The 18,161-nt window shown below is 44.9% G+C and overlaps 1 protein-coding gene across 5 annotated transcripts in view; it reads left to right on the forward strand.

Annotated features, from left to right (window-relative positions):
- Positions 1-18,161, forward strand: part of CYRIA (CYFIP related Rac1 interactor A) — a 440,426-nt gene that overhangs the window by 212,913 nt on the left and 209,352 nt on the right. For all 5 annotated transcript variants that reach the window (XM_069605934.1, XM_069605930.1, XM_069605935.1 and 2 more), the window contains one exon: positions 17,665-17,786. In XM_069605934.1, coding sequence (XP_069462035.1) covers positions 17,665-17,786 — 122 coding nt within the window. The remainder of the gene's footprint in view (positions 1-17,664; positions 17,787-18,161) is intronic.

Here is an 18,161-nt window from a genome sequence, read left to right on the forward strand (position 1 = left end):
CACAGGAGGAACAAAGCATCCTGTTGGAAGAAGTCAAAGCACTGCTACTGAAGGACACCATAGAAATCGTCCCGGCAAACCAGGTAAACAAGGGTATTTATTCACTGTACTTCCTTGTGCCGGAAAAAGACCTAACGATGCGCCCTGCGAACAGAGTCAAGCCACAAAACATCCAGATGACAACGCTACAGGCAGTGATACCACTGCTGAAACAAGGTGACTACATGGCAACCTTGAATATGAAAGATGCGTACTTACATATTTCAATGTTCCCAGTGCACAGAAGATTCTTGCACTTCAAAATAGCGAACCAGCACTACCAATTAAAGGTACTACCCTTTGGCGTAGCCTCCGCTGCAAGTGTATTCACCAAGGTACTAGCGGTAGTGGCAGCGCACCTATGCTGAGAATCAATCCCAGTGTACCCTTACCTGGACGACTTGGGAATTCCCCGAAATTTGCAAGCAAAACACCCAGAGAACAATCGAACTTCTGTTCCAATTGGGATTCTCAAAGAGAAAAAATCAAGTAGCGTTCAGGAGCTGTCATAAACACAGAAGAGGGTCTCTTCTTTCCATCAAACGAAAGAGTGTAAAACATACTTCGGCAAATACCACAGTATCTAGTTGGTTGACCAGTAACTATATGCAAAGCAATGCGTTTGCTCTGGATGATGGCTTTGTGCATTTACCTGGTCTCGCAAGCATTGTTGCGCATGCGCCCAAGGTAAGAGTGGTTAGTGAAACAGTGGTCTCGGGCAAGCGGTCAGTGGGACGATCTAGTGGTTGTTTCGCTAACCGTAGTTCAAGCGCTACGCTGGTGGACAAAGGAAAACCGGTTAAAGGGAAAATCTTTTCACAACCCGGCAATGCAAGCAGTTGTCACAACAGAACCCTCACTCACTGGATGGGGAGCCCATTACCTTCACCACACAGTGCATAGCCTGTGGATACAGATCACGGCTCAAAATCACATCCACATTTTGGAACTGCTAGCATTACTCTGGTCCGCTTGGAAAGCTTGTAGGACCTTGTCAGAACAGACAGTACAGGTCCTCACGGACAGCACCACTGCCAGGTTTTACATAAAGAAGCAGGGGGTCACACACTTTCCAAATCTGTCCAGGCTAGCACAAAAAAAAGCTGGAAGTGGGCACTCTAGCGGGGCATGTTCCTAACATTGCAACATTTTCCATGGGAACTCAGTTCTATGGCAGACTCATTAAGCAGAGACCCTCTACCTGAAGAGCACAAGTTGCAACTCGACAAACATGTTAAACAATATATTCTCCCTGTGGGGTTACCACCCTTTAGACGTGTTCGCCAAAAGCAAAAACACGCAATGCACAGACTACGCATCCAGGTTTCCCCAACAAGGGTCCGAGAGGGAATGCCCTGTGGATGAACTGATCTGGGAAATTGGCCTATGTTTTTCCCCCAACACCACTACTGAGCAAGTTAGTGAACAAAATGCACCAGGAACAAGTGGCGCTAATCATAGTTGCTCCTATGTGTGTGCAACAACCCTGGTTTCCACATCTGCGCAAACTGATGATGTGCGGTCCAATAACTCCTGTGCACCCGCAACATGTTCACACAGCACAGGGGGACAACGTTCCACCCACACCCTCAGTCTATGAACTTGGCAACTTGGCTCCAGAAGTCATAAAATGTGGCCACACCAAGAGCTCATCTACCAAGGGTCAGTGCCTCGATCCTGCTGTGATTGCTGGTCTGCTCAGGTGATGGAGTTGCCAGTCATGGGTGTCGGGTGTAGCAGGGTGTGAGTTTAGCCTGCTTCCAAGCTTCCCAATATGTTCATGAGGTTTTGTCCTCGCCTCCGCTGCAACAGCCTCCAAGGATACTTTCCGATTGTTGGGGGAGGGTGGGGTTGTCTTCCCCACTCACGGAGCACAGGGCCTCCTCCAGCCACGACGGTCCAGCAGCCTCTCCGGTTTGGGCCAGCACATTCCTCGTTACTCCGCGTCCTGTCAAGCTTGCTTCCTGAGCCCCTCTGCAAACTGTCCATCTTCCGGCTGCGTTGGCCTGTCCTTGCAGTGTGGCTTCCAGCTTCACAAAGTCTGCACTCTCAGGGGCTCCTTTATTCCGAGGTCGCGGCCATCTTGTCCCCGACCTCGCATTGCTTGTTCTATTTTTGAAAACCTTGTAACTTCTGTTCTAATTGTCCTTTGCATCTGCGGTTGCTTGCATCGGAATCCGCTTATGTTCCGATTCGCTTAACATCAGTTTCGTGCTTGGAATGTTGTGGGTATTCACGCACATACGGATCAGCATTCAGATCTAGGAGCTCAGCAAGAAGGCAGCCTAGTCCATGGCTTCCAACCCACACCCATCCCCCAAAGTTATCCTTGCACTGATACAAAAGTATAACAATTGCACTGCATTTTAAGATGCTGTGTGTAGTGTAGAAATACAAGAATTTAAAAGGGAAACAATGTTTACCAGTACTGATAGTCTGAAGTACTGATCAGTTTCCCCAGAACATGTGCGGAAAAGACAAATGAAGTGAAGCTGAAGACTTTACTTCCCTTCAAAATGTCAGGACAGGATCAAAAACAGAGCAAAAAGAATGTTTCTTGGGAAACTATGGAGTGAAGTTGTAAAAATCTATTCTAACAGATCCCACAGTTGAATCTACAAAGATCCTTTGACCAGCGTACATTCCAGTGATCAAACATTTCTTTATTTCCCTATGTGTAGGGCACATGATGATCAATTAATAAACAGGTTGTAGGACTTTTGCTTAAATGCCTGACCTTTCCATGGTAAATATCCACTGAGGATTTGTTCATGCAATAGGTTAGTGAAACTATTTTTTTTATATAGATTTATGCAGAAGAGCAGGTGGAGAAAAAGCATTGCATTACAGGTAGGTAACCTTTTTCGTACATAACTTTTAAAGGGATTGTCTGCCGCAGAAGTCAGTAAATGCTCAAGAATTACATTGGAGTCCAAATGCTACGCTTTAGATAAGGTTTATATAACTGAGGTAATCAATCGTATCCAGAGGAATAAAGTGCTGCAGTTTTAGAGTTGTCAAATCTTGTAGCATCGCCACATCTCATAGCGTTGCCACCAGATTCGTTCTTTGCAGCTTGTGTCCAGTATTGTTCTATAGTATGTTAGCATTTGGGCCTAATAGAAGTGGAATGCATCACTATTGCAGGGTAAAAGAGCTGTGAAGGTCAGCATACAACTAAAAAGATGTAGGGCATGCAGGCAGTGAGCCCCGCCCACCCCCTGGCCAAGGACGTTGACTTGCAAATCCAGGGCAGTGTCACTAGAGTGCTGAGACAAACCGATTCCTGCAGCATGGTGTAGCTACTTTGAGCTTGGAGTGCAGTTTTGGGAGCCAAAGATGTGCAAGTATCAGAATGTTTGGTTCACTCAGGAGCTAAAGGGCCTTGAGACAAAAATCAAACTATAAAAACCCAAACTCTTTGTGCACACAGAAATTTAAAACATGTTGCAAGATTTATAAGGTTGCTTTTTATTGGAGCAAAAATCTCAAATCAAGTCAGCCGCTTAATCCTCGTAGATGCTACTTAAAAGCTTATTGCAACTGAGCTCTCCTCAACAGGCACATAATGGGTCCACTTCCTCAAATACTTGGTGTACAAACATATTTTATACATAATTTTGATCAGGTATGTTTAACAATTCATCTTGGATAAAGAAGACCATCCAGCTTAGCGAGCGTGTGGAGAGTGGATCTCCTTTTGTGGCTCATCAACACAATTTTACGTTGCAACGCATTAGTATAGAAGAGTTTCATAATGTTGTAAAGTCAATTGCACCCATGTCTGGACCTGGGGAACCATACACAGCGGTGTGATTATTAATCACCTGGATATTTGAGCTTGAAACCGGAATAGTATTGTAAATACCTCATGTGACGAGTGTTGTCCAAAATACTAGAAGCTGGGTCCACCCCCTTCTGTAAGCATTGATGGTCCCATTTGTCTGTTCTATCGCCTAATCTCAAACTGTCCTTTTTTGTTAATTTTGGACAAAGCCGCAAATGTTATGTTACTCAGCTTTTATACTGCGCCAAATCACCACTATTGTAGTTTCAATACACCTGATCCTTGTATGGCGTTTTGAGCCCCTACCTGTGTGCTCCAGACCCTAGTCTGCGTACAGAATAGTGAGTGTTAGGAAGAATTCTTAAAAATGTGCTAATTCCCTTCACCATAGAGACCCCCAGCAACTTTGCTGTATTTTGAGGACTTGATTTTTTACCTGGAGAGAGTGTGACCCTTTTTTGCACTCTCATGCATTTTGAGATGTGTTTTTCCTCTGTGTTTTCTCTGTTTGTGGCGCCTAACCAACTCATAGGCATCATCTTTTTCAATTGTCACACAGCACTCTGTGCAGTGACAAATGGAAGCCTCTCGGGCTTTACCAAGTTTTAACTACCTTCTCTTGGATAAACTACTGTTTCCCAGAGTAAGTAAAGTGAAATTGTCTTTACTATTCTTTTAAATTCCTAGACCCAGCACACGCTATCTTACGATAGAGTGCTGGAGGGGTTACTTGGTATCCCCTGTGTCTAGATACTCATGTAGCAGTCAAATGCTACCTTTTCCTCTCAGAATGGCTGCTGGCAGTAGTTTTACAACAAACTACCATGATTTTTTTCCCGACCGCAAAATATTCGTAGCTCCGGTAACGTTAAATCGAGGGCCCCATGTTTTTCAAGATGGCGTCTGAGCCTCCTTTGTTAAAACAGGTCCCGGTCTTCTTTTTTCGCCACGTCTTTTTGGAAAGGTCCTTCTGGAGTTTTTCTCTGCGCGCCAAACCATTTTTGGTCTTTGTTCATTCACCTTTGGCGGGCTTCAGTGAAACCTGCCACTGGCCCCAGAGTGTCTGGGGTGGGCAGGAAGTAAGGGAGATGCCCAAGACTCCCTGTGCTTCGTCTCCTAGGAGACCCAAATGCACTCTGTGGTGATTGGCTGGCTGACTGTCCGGCAAGGGCAGCCACCCTGCTGGGTGAGTGACAGCTAGGCTAGAATGAATGGGAGAGTACTGAATAAAAGGCGAGTCTCTTGGCTTGGAAGGCAGAATCTACCACTGGACAAAGGAACCGACGAAGAGCTTGAAGAGGACGGCTGCTGCAACTCCTGGCCCATTGGTTTGCCCGGTGAAGCCCTGCTGCAGGTCCAAATCGCCAGGTTCGCATCAACAGAGAAGCCCTGCAAAGGGCTTCCCTTTTGAGTTGGTGGGACCAATCCGCTCCACAGTAAGCCACCTGGATACCCATCCCTGAGCTAGTTGAATTTTCTCAGAGTTGCTACAGGAAACCGTAGGACCAGGGAGAGGGACACCAGCTTATGTGCGTTACTTGCAGCCACCGGAATTGAAGTTTGCCAGTTGCAAGCTTTTTGACCAGTCGGAGTGCAGTGCAGGAGTCCCCCAACGTCCTCCCTCTTGTCCCCATGACGGAGGCACAGGAACAGCGAGATCTGCAGGAACAGCCAGGAACAAAAGTAATCAACTGCATCTTTTTCTTCATTGTAAGGTACTGTGAAACAAGACTGAGAGTACTTGCCTCTCGCGGTCAAAGTGCTTGAAACGTTTGCAACTTGCAAGTCTAATCAGCTTGCGACCCAACAAATGATTCTTCTTTAAACAAACTACTTCTGAGAACTTGTGCAGAGACTTTACCGTTTACTTACCAGAACAGCTTCATCCTATCCAAGACCCATTGACTTCTGCCTAGCCTATTGAATTGACTCTTCTGGTGAACTCCAAGTATTTGCACTGTCTAAGAATAATTGTACCCTTTCATGTTGTAATCATCTTTGCCTTTTACTCCTCTTGAAAGGTATTCTGAAATAGTATCGAAGTATATTTATGTGTTATTATATATTTGCCTTCTAATGAATGTTTTATAACGGACAGATAAATTAATAAGTGTTTATCAAAGAAAACTTGGAGTGTAAGTTTATTTGAACACCTGTGATTGTAGACCTCTGTGTAACATCATTACTGCTCACATTTCCCCTCTTGAGATAAGCCTGGCTGCTCATCCCTGCTACCAAAACTGTGTAGTGCAGACATACTCCAAAAGTTGGTTTGCTTACACCTGTAGTCATAGTTGTGTGTAGTGTTCCCAGAGAGTTCTGCATACAAACTTTGCCTAACAGTGAGCAATACTGAGGAAAGAAAAGGGGACAAGGAAGTGCTTTGAGTAAAGATGAATGTGTGCGATTCCATCTTGTGTTGTCATCTGTAGAAAGTTGGATAATAGATGTGTTGAGATAGTGAATTGGATTCAAGGTGGAATTGGAGAGCTATGAATAGTGTTTGATGTGTGCTGTATGTTCAACTTGGGTCTATTGTGATGAGTAGAACATTGCTGGGTAAATACCAATTTGGTTTCAAATTGGCCACAGCACTGATTAATGTTAAGGACATTCTGCACCAACAAAAATAAATGGAATTTGCTGGCTGTTATTATATCTACCTAGACCCCTCTGCTGCATTTGATACCTTCAACCATATCTTGATGGATGGACAATAAACTGGTTACTGTCCTTCCGAACAAATCATTTTACACATTGCAGATTAAAGACAGAATCCTTTGCTTCTTGCTGGAATTGTGGAGTTCCCCAGGGCATCTGTCTGTATTTGCTGTTATTCAAACTCTATCAACCCGCTGCACGATCTCTTGGTCAAGTGTGGGGTGATGTTTCATAATTAAGTGAATTACCTACCGATTTGTATTTAAAATATCGGAAAAGCCTGGAAACACACAAGCCCACATCCAGTCAGTTTTCAAATTGTTTGAGTGATGGATGTGGGACAACTGACTCAGTGTAAACAAATCAAAAATGGAATCTTTGCTCGTCTCCTCTGACCAGCTCCATCAATATGCACGCAGATTATGCTCCAATCTGCCTAGCACAACACTCTTTTAAAGTAGCTGGCAAAGTGAAATATTTGGGCTTGCTGTGTAATGACCAGATAGCCATGCTTCCCCAAGCCAATGCGGTGCTTGGTGCCTCTTCATATTATCTGATGCTTTTGAGACAGATAAGCCGCCTTTTTTCTTTAGAAAATCTTATCATTGCATGGGCCATTATCGCCACAAAAGCAATTACTGTAATGCCCTGTGTTTGGGGGCAAATAAAAACATTCTTCTACAGAAATCCTCCTTAATTCCACAGCTCACATTGTGACCAATACTCAAATGCTGCAGATCTCCCCGGTGCTTGAGAAATTGCACTGGCTACCAGTTGAGGCAAGGGTAAAATTTAAAGCTTTGCTTACTCTGGTACATAAAGCCTTGTCGGGCAAACCACTTGATCCATTTGTATATCACAGAGATCATTAAGGTCCAAAGATACATTCTTGGTGTCTGTCCCATTCATTACACAGCTTTGGGAGGATCCTTTCAAGTCAAGGTGGCATCCTTTGATTATTCTGCAGCTTGAACTGCTTGGTTTGTGCTCACTATTATCACTTTCACACAGACTGTAGACCTTGCTCCTTTAGTGTTCCATCCCTCCTACATCTTTCATTGATTTTCTGCTATTTTGTCTAGTTTAATATCTCCTAGCATTTAGATGCTCATTTGAGTGGTTAACACACACACAAACCTATAAAATGAAATAAAGCAGTGTCTTGAAGGCCCATTTGTCCCATTTGCAGTTGTGGCCTGCGGGCAAACGCTACTGGCAGCCCTTTCTTCAGACACAAGGTGAGTTGCACAGAGTGCAGAATGGATGCCTTTTTCAGGTTACTAGGAGGCCTGGTGGTTAGTATCCTGAGGGTAAGTATTGAGCCAGTGGAGTGCAACACGGATACAGTTCCTGTTTGATCCTGTGGAAAGAAGTATGTATTGCGCAGACTCTAGTGGTACTTTGCCTTCATTTGCAGTACCAGATCAGATTCCGCATGAGAGCCTTCATCTTCACTTTGGTAAATTCTACTTCCATCTGCTTTGGGAAGAGTCCCATCATTTGACAAAGATGATATAGCGCACAAAGCATAGCTTTTTTGAAAAACCTCAATGCTGGATGTGCATTCAGCTTCTAATCATCCATCCAATGCTATATTTGGCCAGAGTCGGGCATTGCTACTCTGAGCTGCTAATTTGGACTCTAGGGAAGACCATTACCTAAATGGCCATGCAGTAGTTCAACTCCTTATTAAAACGGTAGATCAAATATCAGCCTAAATGAAAATCACAAAGTAAACCATTAGGATGATAAAAGTCTTTAAGGAAGCATAAAAAAAACTCAGTAAGGGGGGAAGGGAATGAAGAGCCAGCGGGTGTGCATTTCATTGGAGTGGAGCCAGGAGAGCAAAAGAGCTACAGCTGGACTGAGCCAAGAGGGACAGGTGAAAGTAACACGGAAATGTGACTGAGCGGAGAGAACGAGTAGCAGAATAGGACACAAGAAGATTGATAGGGTGGGGAAAGGGTTATGTAGAGACTTGAAGACTTAAGCAGAGAAAATTAAACTTGCTACTAGAAAAAAAACCAGCATCAAATGCACAAGGGGCAAAGCAGGGAATCTTGCTTATGGAAACTGACCAGGTGTGCCTTTTGTGACTGGGATTCTTGCGCACTGCCAGGGCCACGTTATACAGAGCTACATTGCAAGTGAGGTGCCTAAATGGAGATGCACTGGGCAGAAACTTTAAGTCTGTGAATGATGAGGGCAAGCAACAATGGCAGGAGACTCTCTGGCTCTTGCCAACTTACCTCTTTGTGATGCGTACGGTATCGCCAGCCTCCTTTATACACCACCTTTAATTTACCAGTAATCTGTGTGAAAGGACTTGAGCCTCAATATGTCATGTCCCTTACATCTCACTTAAATACCCCAGGTAATGTGTTGATCCAGAGAAAGGCCAACATTAGCGGATAACCCGCAAGGCATTGTCCTGGGCAAAAGTAATACGAATCAAACAGGTTCGATATTCCAAAGTTGGAGCACTTTGAGTCCCATCGCAATAAGATCATGACATGGTATTGCTCCAGGATCTGATAAATATAAAGTGTATAAATAGTCCTATTGGGACACTCTTGAGTGTCTGTAAAATGATAGGGTGTAGACAAGGAACTTTGCAAGATGCTCTCAGGCGAAGCATAACTGAGCCACACTATCTTCAGTTTAAAGGTGATTCTCTGAACTAGTCCCGATCAGTTTTCGAATCATAGGGTGTTTAGACTGGGATAACGCCAACTTGTTTTCATGGCCTAGTCTGTTATTTAGTTCCTTTTCTGAACTCTCCATTGGTCCCCCTCTGTGCCTTAAGCTAGTTTATCCTTCTAGACTGGAATCTACTGAACTCGCTGTCAATCTCTTCTTACTAGTTTTCAGTGTAATGTGCAGTGACCCTAATGGGAGTCCTGAGGAAGGGTAGCCTTGGCCTCAACCTCTCAGGCCAGCATCACAGTAATTCTTGCACCCAGTGGCTGTTTTCTCAGACACGTATACTGGTCCAGACACATCCCAAAGTACCCATACAACTGATGAGTACGATGACTTGGTGCCAGCGGATGGAGAGAATCCTGATACCGATCTACCCTCCACGAGTTCACCTTAAAATGAAATGGGTTCCTTTCATTTGCTGTTGATGCGTGCTGTGAAGCTCTTCAACCTCGTCCTGGAAGAGCCAAAGGAGGGCTTCCTGTTTCAGAGGAGGAAAGCATCCAGGTAATCGGTGATAGCTATACCTGGTGCTAGCTATACCTCTGCTTGATGACATCTGGGAAGATGGTCTCATGGCGATATGGAACCATTTTTCAGCTCCATTGAAAAAGACTACCTTGAAAAGAAATCTAGAGTTCCTGAAAGCGCTACCAAATATCTTCGCTCCCAGCCATCCCCTGACTCTGGTTTTGGTTAAAGCCATAAAGAGATCATCTAACCCTTTGTATCAATACTTGGTTCCCTCAGACAAGGATGGAAAGCAGCTCGATCATTTTGGAAAGAGGATAATTATTACAGCAGTAAGCACTATCAGAGCTGCAAATTCCTTAGCCATTCTTTTGCGTTTATGATAGGTAATTGTGTTTTAATATGGGACCCCTCTCATAATTCTTGCCTGATAACAAGAGGGAGGAGACTTTGGCTTTGCTGCATGAGGGCGAGATGCCCTTGGATCATACAATCACTGTAGCACTGGATGTGGCAGACACAGGTATCGGCAAGATGAGAAATGGTGCAGTCCCCTGGTGTCAGGGGTGTTTAAAAGCCACCTACTTCCACCACAAGGTGCAATCAAAGGTCATCGACATGTCCTTCGCTGCTGTCAACCACTTTGGGGGAAAAAAGTCGATGAGACGCTTCAAGCAATAAAGACTCACACGGACGAGGCCCGCACTCTTCAGCAAAGGAGGCAGTCTGTTCGTTCTGGGAAGGGGAGACTCTCCATATCCTCCGGGGCGTAGCAACAATTGTCCTATTGTCAACCTTCTCGTTCCTCCTTGCCGGAGGCTTGGCTCGGAAGGTCGCAAGCACAATGGCACTCGGAGGTGGCGCAGATCCACCACCCGCTTGCAAGATCAAATAGCAGGCCTGACCCGGATCAGGGGCAGGCCCCACTTCTGCACCCCTTGTCGGCCAGAACATCACCACCGACAAGTGGGTGCTCGACATTGTGCAAAAAGAGCACATCCTAGAATTTCTAGCAAAATGCCCATACACAAAAGGGAACTACATCTGCCCCTCCTCCTGCAGGCTGTTTGGTCCATGCTAAAAAAAGGAATATAGAACCAGTTCCACTGCACCTATGGGAGTGTACTCCAGATAGTTCCTGGCCAGAGAAAAGGCTGGTGGGTGGAGATCTTTTCTAGATCTCCAGAAGCTGAACAACTTCCTTCGATCATAAAACCTCTGTATGGTCAAGTTGCAGCAGGTTCTCGAGCAGCTAGAGAAAGGGGATTTTCTCACATCTCTATATCTGGAAGACGCATACTTCCATATTCGGATCCATCAGAAGCACAGCTATTTCCTTTGCTAGTGCAGGGAATGCTCTACCAGTTCAAGGCTCTACCCTTTGCACTAAAGCCTGCTCCAAGGGTATTGACCATGTGCTTCGCTCCAGTAGCTGCCCATCTGTGTCGCACAGGTATACGTGTCTACCCTTATCTGGACGACTGGTTGATGCGGTTACAGTCTCACCAGATGGCCCTGCAGCATACTGAAGACCCCATTCGATGTCTCGCGTCCCTAGGATTCTCCACAACCTTTAGCAGTCCTGTCAGAGGACAGAATCTAGGCCATGATCTGCAAGAGTCGACCGCTGTCTACTCTGACGGTAACGACGGTTCGCTCAATCAAGTCTCTGCTAGGGATGATGTCCCCTTGCATCACTCTGGTACCTTGCTGCAGGCTGCACATTAGGCCACTGCAAGAGTTCCTGGATGCCAGATGGAAGCAAGTGTCAGGTTCTTGGAACGAGAAGACCTCATTCAACCTTCAGTTTTGCCAATCACTCAGTGGTGTAGGCATCGTCAGTACCTGCCGCAGAATGCCCCTGTTAGGCAAGATTGTATGCAGTACCCTTAGGGTGCACTACAACAACCCTGACCTCCTGGCAATAGGAGCCCAACCTTTGGTCTAAGTCTGTACTACATAGGTTGGTAGTGTGGTTGAGTAGCCAGGCTCATCTCAAGAGGGATCAATGTGAGCTGCAGGGGAGTTGCACAGATTCACAGTGACAAGTATTCAAATAAAACTCTTAAACACAAGGTTTCTTGATTTAACAATTATTCATGGATTTCTCCAGCATTGGATGTTTCATGGATTCACTTGCTGTGAATATTCCCCGTCGTCAGGCTGCGAACCTCGGCCATTTTTAAAATGGCGTTTCCCCTGGAAAACTCAACACTTTAGTGTCCTATTAACGTCTTTTTTGGAGGCTTTAGCCACCACAAATGGGGCGTAGGGTATAAATAGCCCCGCCCCCGCGGCTTTCCCTCAGATTTCAACTGTCTCCAAAGTGTTGGGATCACCTCATGCTTGTTCTGATTTTACACGTGTTGGTGTTGTGGTTGTTTTGTACGATGTCTTCAGGAAAAGTTTTGTTTCGGCCTTGCGCGACTTGCGGGCTGAAGAAAGTGTATGAGGGGAGACGGGCACATGGACTGCCTATATTGCATTTGCCCTAATCACTCAGTTGATTCCTGCGAAATCTGTAAAGGATTCTCTCAGAAAATGCTTAAGGACCGCAGTCAGCGGTTGGTGTGTTGGCTGAGTGAGGGTACCTACCCTTCATCTGAGGTGGGGTTGGTTCGTAGCCTGGCGTCTGAGAGACCTCATCGCCGGTCAGTGTCAGCTGCTGGGGTGGGATTGTAAATGGGAATATTCTAGTGTGAAATATTTGGGTATTCATATTACTCAAGATTTTGGAAAGTTAGTAAGTTATAATGTGGATAAAATCATTGAGGTTCTTAGGCGGGATATTATGAGATGGGGACGTGTTAATCTGACTCTTTGGGGCAAAATTAATGCTATTAAAATGATTTTGCTGCCAAAGATTCTGTATGTTGTTCAATCTCTGCCTTTACATTTTACAAAGGGAGCATTGGCACGTGTAGATAGATTGTTTCAGGATTTTTTGTGGGGGTTTGGGAAGAGAGCCAAGATTCCCCGGTACATTATGGTCAGGAAAGTTAAAGATGGGGGATTTGGGTACCCGGTATTGAAAAACTACTGTAGTGGTTTTTTGTTAAACAAAGTGTCTAATTACACTGGTGTAGACCTGAACCGGGTACCGTGGTGGGTACAAATTGAGATGCAGCGGTTTTTGCCTTATGATATTAAAGGTTTGTTTTCTTTTGGAAAGTTGCCTAAGAAGGTACGGTGTTTGAAATCGGTGTTAGCTACCAAAGAAGCGTTGTCGTCATGGATTATAGGTACTGGTCAGGGACTATATCTTTATGAAGAGGCTTCACTTTGGCATAATCCTGGTCTGCAGTATAATAATAAGGTACTGACTTGGAAGAGTTGGATTCAGAGGGGAGTTTTGATTATTGGCGATGTGTGGAATGATGCTGGGGTGGTACCTTTTGGGAGTTTAGTTGAGAAATTTGGTTTGAGGGACAGGGAATTGAGAAGATATGAAATGTTGGTAGCTTTACTCTTGGAACGGAGAGAAATGTTGGATGCTCCATTCTTGAAAAAGCCAGAGAATTTTGATATATTGGAAATGGGATTTCAAAAAGTGTCTACATTTATGCAGTTTATGCAACTGGATGGGCAATGGTTGGACTCGTGGGAAAAGTTGAGGTTATCATGGACGGAGGAGTTGGGCAGGGAACTCACATTGAAAGAATGGGATAAGATTTGGAGAGTGCCGACGACAGCCAAAGTGGATTTGCAATTACGCTACATACATCAAAGGATATTGGGCAGAATATATTGGACTCCAACACGTATGTGCAAATTGGGTTTAGTTGATGATGATTTGTGTTGGGGTTGTGGAAAAGAACAGGGTACTCTGTTACATATGTTGTGGCATTGTGAAAGGGTGGTAAGATTTTGGAGGGAGGTTATTGACAGGATTGATCAGGTCTGGGACGTTGTTTACCCACGCAATCCCTTAGCAGTTATATTCCTGTCGTATGGTGGTGGGCGTAATGTAAGTTGGGTGATATTGTGCGGGGTGCGTAAAGTTTTGTTGGTGGCGGTTAAACAAGTGTTGAAGGTCTGGAAGACACGGAAAAAGCCGACAGTGGAGGAGTGGATTTTGGATGTTAGAGCTTTATCAAGATTTGAAAAAACTATGTTTAGTAAACAAAACAAGGCAGAACTTTATGATGAAATGTGGGAGAGTTTTAATGACCTTTATGGATAATGCTAGGTTGAATTATAGAGTGGAGTGAAATGGTTTACTTTCAGGTACTTTACATATAGGGGGGGGGAATTGTGTTGTTTATGTGGTTGTTTTGTGTAGTCTTGTTTGTCTGTTGTTATTTGTTTGTTATATCTGGTTTGGTTTTAAGTTAATTTTACATTTTGATATGGTGGGATATGGGGTCATGGTATGAAATTCTGCTGTATTGCTTCCTGCTATTGTATATTTTGCAGTTCAATGACTTATGATGATGATACTGCTTGTTGAATATTGTTGAAAATGAGAAATAAAGAGTTTAAAAAAAAAAAAAAAAAAAAAGAGTTCTCGGCCTTCTAGTACAGAGTAGAGTGGTCGCGCATCTTTGGGCAAACACCTGCCGAAGAGGGCGCTGCCGTCAACCTAGCATGGTCGTTCGGTCCAGTCTCATCGACTGCCTTGCAAGCCAAAAATCCTCGCCTTTTATGCAGGTTGCTCCCATTCATTCCAGCTTAGCTGTCAGTCACCCAGCCGGCCAATCACCTAAGAGTGCATTCCTGTCTCCTAGGAGACTAAGCACAGGGAGTTCCGGGCACCTCCCTCGCTTCCTGCCCCCGCTAGACACCCTGGAGCCAGAGGCGGGCTTCAGTTGTGAATCCCGCCAAAGGCAAAATTAACAAAGGGACCAAATCAGGTTTGGCGCACAGACTAAATCTCAAGAAGGACCTTTCCACAAAGATATAGTGAAAATAGAAGACCTGGGTCATTTTGACAATAAATGGCACCCTTGGGTGCTTTACCGTGGATGCGAACGCATCCCACAGTAAAATCCCATAATGGTAGTAAAGTAAGCCACTGCCAACAGCCATTAAGTGAGGAAAGGGTAACATAAAAATGTTACATGAGAAGCTAGACAAAGGGGATACTAAGTAACCCCCCACCCCCCCAGCACCCTACTGTAAGATAGTATGTGCTGGGTTTAGAAAGTTACAAAGTTAAGTAATGTCCATTTCACTTTACTGCTCTGGGAAACTGTTTATCCCAGAGAAGGTATTTAAACCTTTGGGAAATCTGAAAGACTTTCGAGTGTCAATGCACTGAAGGTGCTGTGACACAATGTAAAAGATGATGCCTATGGAGTTTGTCAGACTGCACAACGAAAAGAAACACAGTGCACAAAAATCACATTAAATACATGAGAGTTGGGGGGGGAGGGGGGAAAGGGTCTCGCTCTCTACAGGTAAAGAAATCAAGTCTCAAAATCCAGCAAAGTTGCTGGGGGTCTCTAAGGTAGAGGGAATTAGCACATTTCTGAGAATTCTCCCTAACAGCCCGCTTTCTCCCTCTGGCACGCCAAGCGACTGTTACAACCGATGCCTCCCTGAAGGAGTGATGGAGGGGGGAGGGGGAGAGCGCACAGGAAAACTCCACTCCAGAGGTCTCTGGTTACCAGAGGGCAAGTTACTTCACATCATTGTGTTGGTACTCAGGGCGGTGTTCTGGTCTCTCAAATCTTTTCAACCACAGCTACAGGGGAAGGTGGTCCGCATCTTGTCGGACAACACGACCCCCATGTTCTACATCAGAAAGGAAGGGGGGGGGGGGCTCTCTCCTATCCTCCACAAAGCTCAAGCTCTGTGCCATACATTTTCCACATTCCATTTCACCTGGCAGGGATCCACAACACCATCGTGGATTCCCTCAGCAGGGAGCTGCAATCCTGCCATGAGTCTCCATCAGGATCAAGTTCGACTATGCTCAAGATGGGGGCAACCTCAGATCAATTTGTTTGCCATAGTGGCCAAGTGTAGAGCCAGTTTGCCAGCAGGTTTCCTCAATCCAGGAGTATAGGGAATGCTTTCTCCGTCCCTAAACCTTTACGCGTTCCCTCCGATCAATCTTCTAAAAGTACTCGAGGCACTCAAACGGAGCCGGTGCAGGATGGTTCAAATTGCCTGGCCTACTAGCCAGTGAAGGAGGAGCCGTCCTGCATCACAACCTAGCGTCCCTTAAATTAAGGGCCTGGCTCCTGCAGCCTTAGAATTTGGACACTTCCAGTTACCCTTGGAATGCTATGAGATTCTGGCCAAGGCTTGAACTCTGTTGACTTTCCTTGTAGAAACCTACGTGGAAAAGTTTGTCCATATGGTGTCATCTCAACGACTCAACCCTCGTATCGAGGCTAATCAGATCTTGCCTTATCTTCGGTCATTGGCTAAAGCAGGCCTTGTGCATGCGTCGATAAGTTCACTTGACGGCTATCTCCTGTTACACTCGGCTTTTTGCTTGAGGTGAGTGTTCCAGGGGTGAGTTTGCATTGCTTCTATTGAGCTGTTCTGCCTCCCATGGTTGTGGTGTTTGTACTGCTGTATAATCTTATTCATAAGCATGTGAATCCATATAAGATCCAATGCTGGAGAAAGAACAAGTTAATTCGCTGTAACGCCTGTTCTCCAGCATTGGTATCTTACATGGATTGACATGCAAACTTCCCTACTAACCTTCTATTGCTCTTTAGTGGTTCCTACTGCCACGGCTACGTGCGCTCGCTCTTAAATCTGAAGATGGCCACCAGGGTTGGAGCTGAGGAGGATGAACGTCATTGGTCGGGGCAGTATGACTCATAGTAACAGCAATGGGCTATATAAGTGGCGAGCAGTTATTTAGGCTTTAAAGTAAAGTTGATTTTAATATTACCGAGGATATCCAGCCTGACGAGGAATATTCATAAGCATGTGAATTCATGCAAGATACAATGCTGGAGAACAGGAGTTACAGGTAAGTAACTTGTTCTTAAACGTCTGACCGTCGTGTTCCGCTTCTGACAGAAGCATATCCCAGCATCTGAATAAAGCAGGCTTTCGCCAGTTCTATAGAATTGAAAGCTGTGCAAGAATCTTGGCATCTTCTAGAATCTAGAATCTGTGCATCCATTCCAAGTATGGCAGTCTAATCGCTTGGGGATTGCCACTTCAAAATGTTCAGTTCTTTTTTCTGGGCTTTGGGCTGGGACATGCATTCCTGCAAGAGCCCCAGTCAAGTAGAAGTTCCAGTCTCATCTGGTCTGATCCTGCACTCTCCCGCCTCAAGTTGCAGCCATGATATTACTACATAATGCCCTTATCCGTGACCACCATTTTGTCTTGGCAGGGCTGATCTTTATGGTTACCTATCATCAAACTGGTGAGCACAGGGAGATCAGACCTTGTTAACTGACATTTGCGCAGATATATGTGGCAATGGGCTGAGGAAACTACATCGCACTGATTTTCTATGGGATGGCAACCTCGGAAGAGAAACGTGTACTCCCAAATTATAATTCAGGTAAACTGCCACCAACTAGATATTTACTTAAACACACGTTAGTAGGATGGTCGACCCACTGGACAATACCAGGGTACATGGTTTACCCAATTTGAGAGCCCGAAAGGTTCTCTCTCGGGAACATCATTACAGGTTTGCATACTTGGTCCGGCATTGTCATGAAAAAGTCGACATAGCCATGTCAGGATACAGCCAAAGTGAACAACCCCCTTCCTTCTCCCGCTGCCCCTATGCCACCATACAGCCATAGTAGTGATGTTCTTCCTTAGTGATGCATCAGCATTGTCTGTACATACAATCAGGTCCCAGGTTTTTAAACTCCTGCCAACACTGCCCATTGTATGTAGTAGTTGTAATGTTAACAGTTGTGAATGTTGTGTTTTTTTATCATGAAATTCGAGTTCAGAATGTTTTAGTGCAGAATATGCTTGAGGCTATTGATATAAATAAAAACGAAGTTGGGCATAATTTCAATTTCTTCGGACATAAAATTGTATTTATTTGTTCCTTTTTGATTGCTTAGATGCACAACCCACTGATGGAGAGCGAGAAGTATGGAACCAGGTCAACGCTGTCTTACAGGATTCCGAGAGCATACTTACAGCCCTTCAAGCTTACAAAGGAGCGGGACAAGAAATTCGAGATGTATGCTAGCAGTAATACAATGTTCTAAGAGGCACTAAAAGGACTTCCTGAATGTCCAGTTTGAACAGACCTAGAATTGGCATCAAGAATAATTCAGCACTGTACCACCAGTCAGAAAGCATAGAATGTGGTTGATAACTTGTTGTTTCATCACAAACTAAGTCTTCCTGATATGAACGCAGGTTTTGGAAGAGAAAGCGGGGTTGGAGTATGAAGTAGGTGTGAGAATGGTTTGAAGACCGGGAAAGAGCAGGATGCTGTAAGGATAAGGGTGGTGGCAGGGCACCAATGTTCTGTGAATTAGTGGGGCAGACTTAAATCATGAAGAGGAACGATCTATAGTACTGGCTGGGTAACCAGATTTGAGGAACACAT

The sequence above is a fragment of the Ambystoma mexicanum genome, chromosome 4p, assembly GCF_040938575.1.
Source record: "Ambystoma mexicanum isolate Mex_15411 chromosome 4p, UKY_AmexF1_1, whole genome shotgun sequence".
Classification (NCBI taxonomy): Eukaryota; Metazoa; Chordata; class Amphibia; order Caudata; family Ambystomatidae; genus Ambystoma; species Ambystoma mexicanum.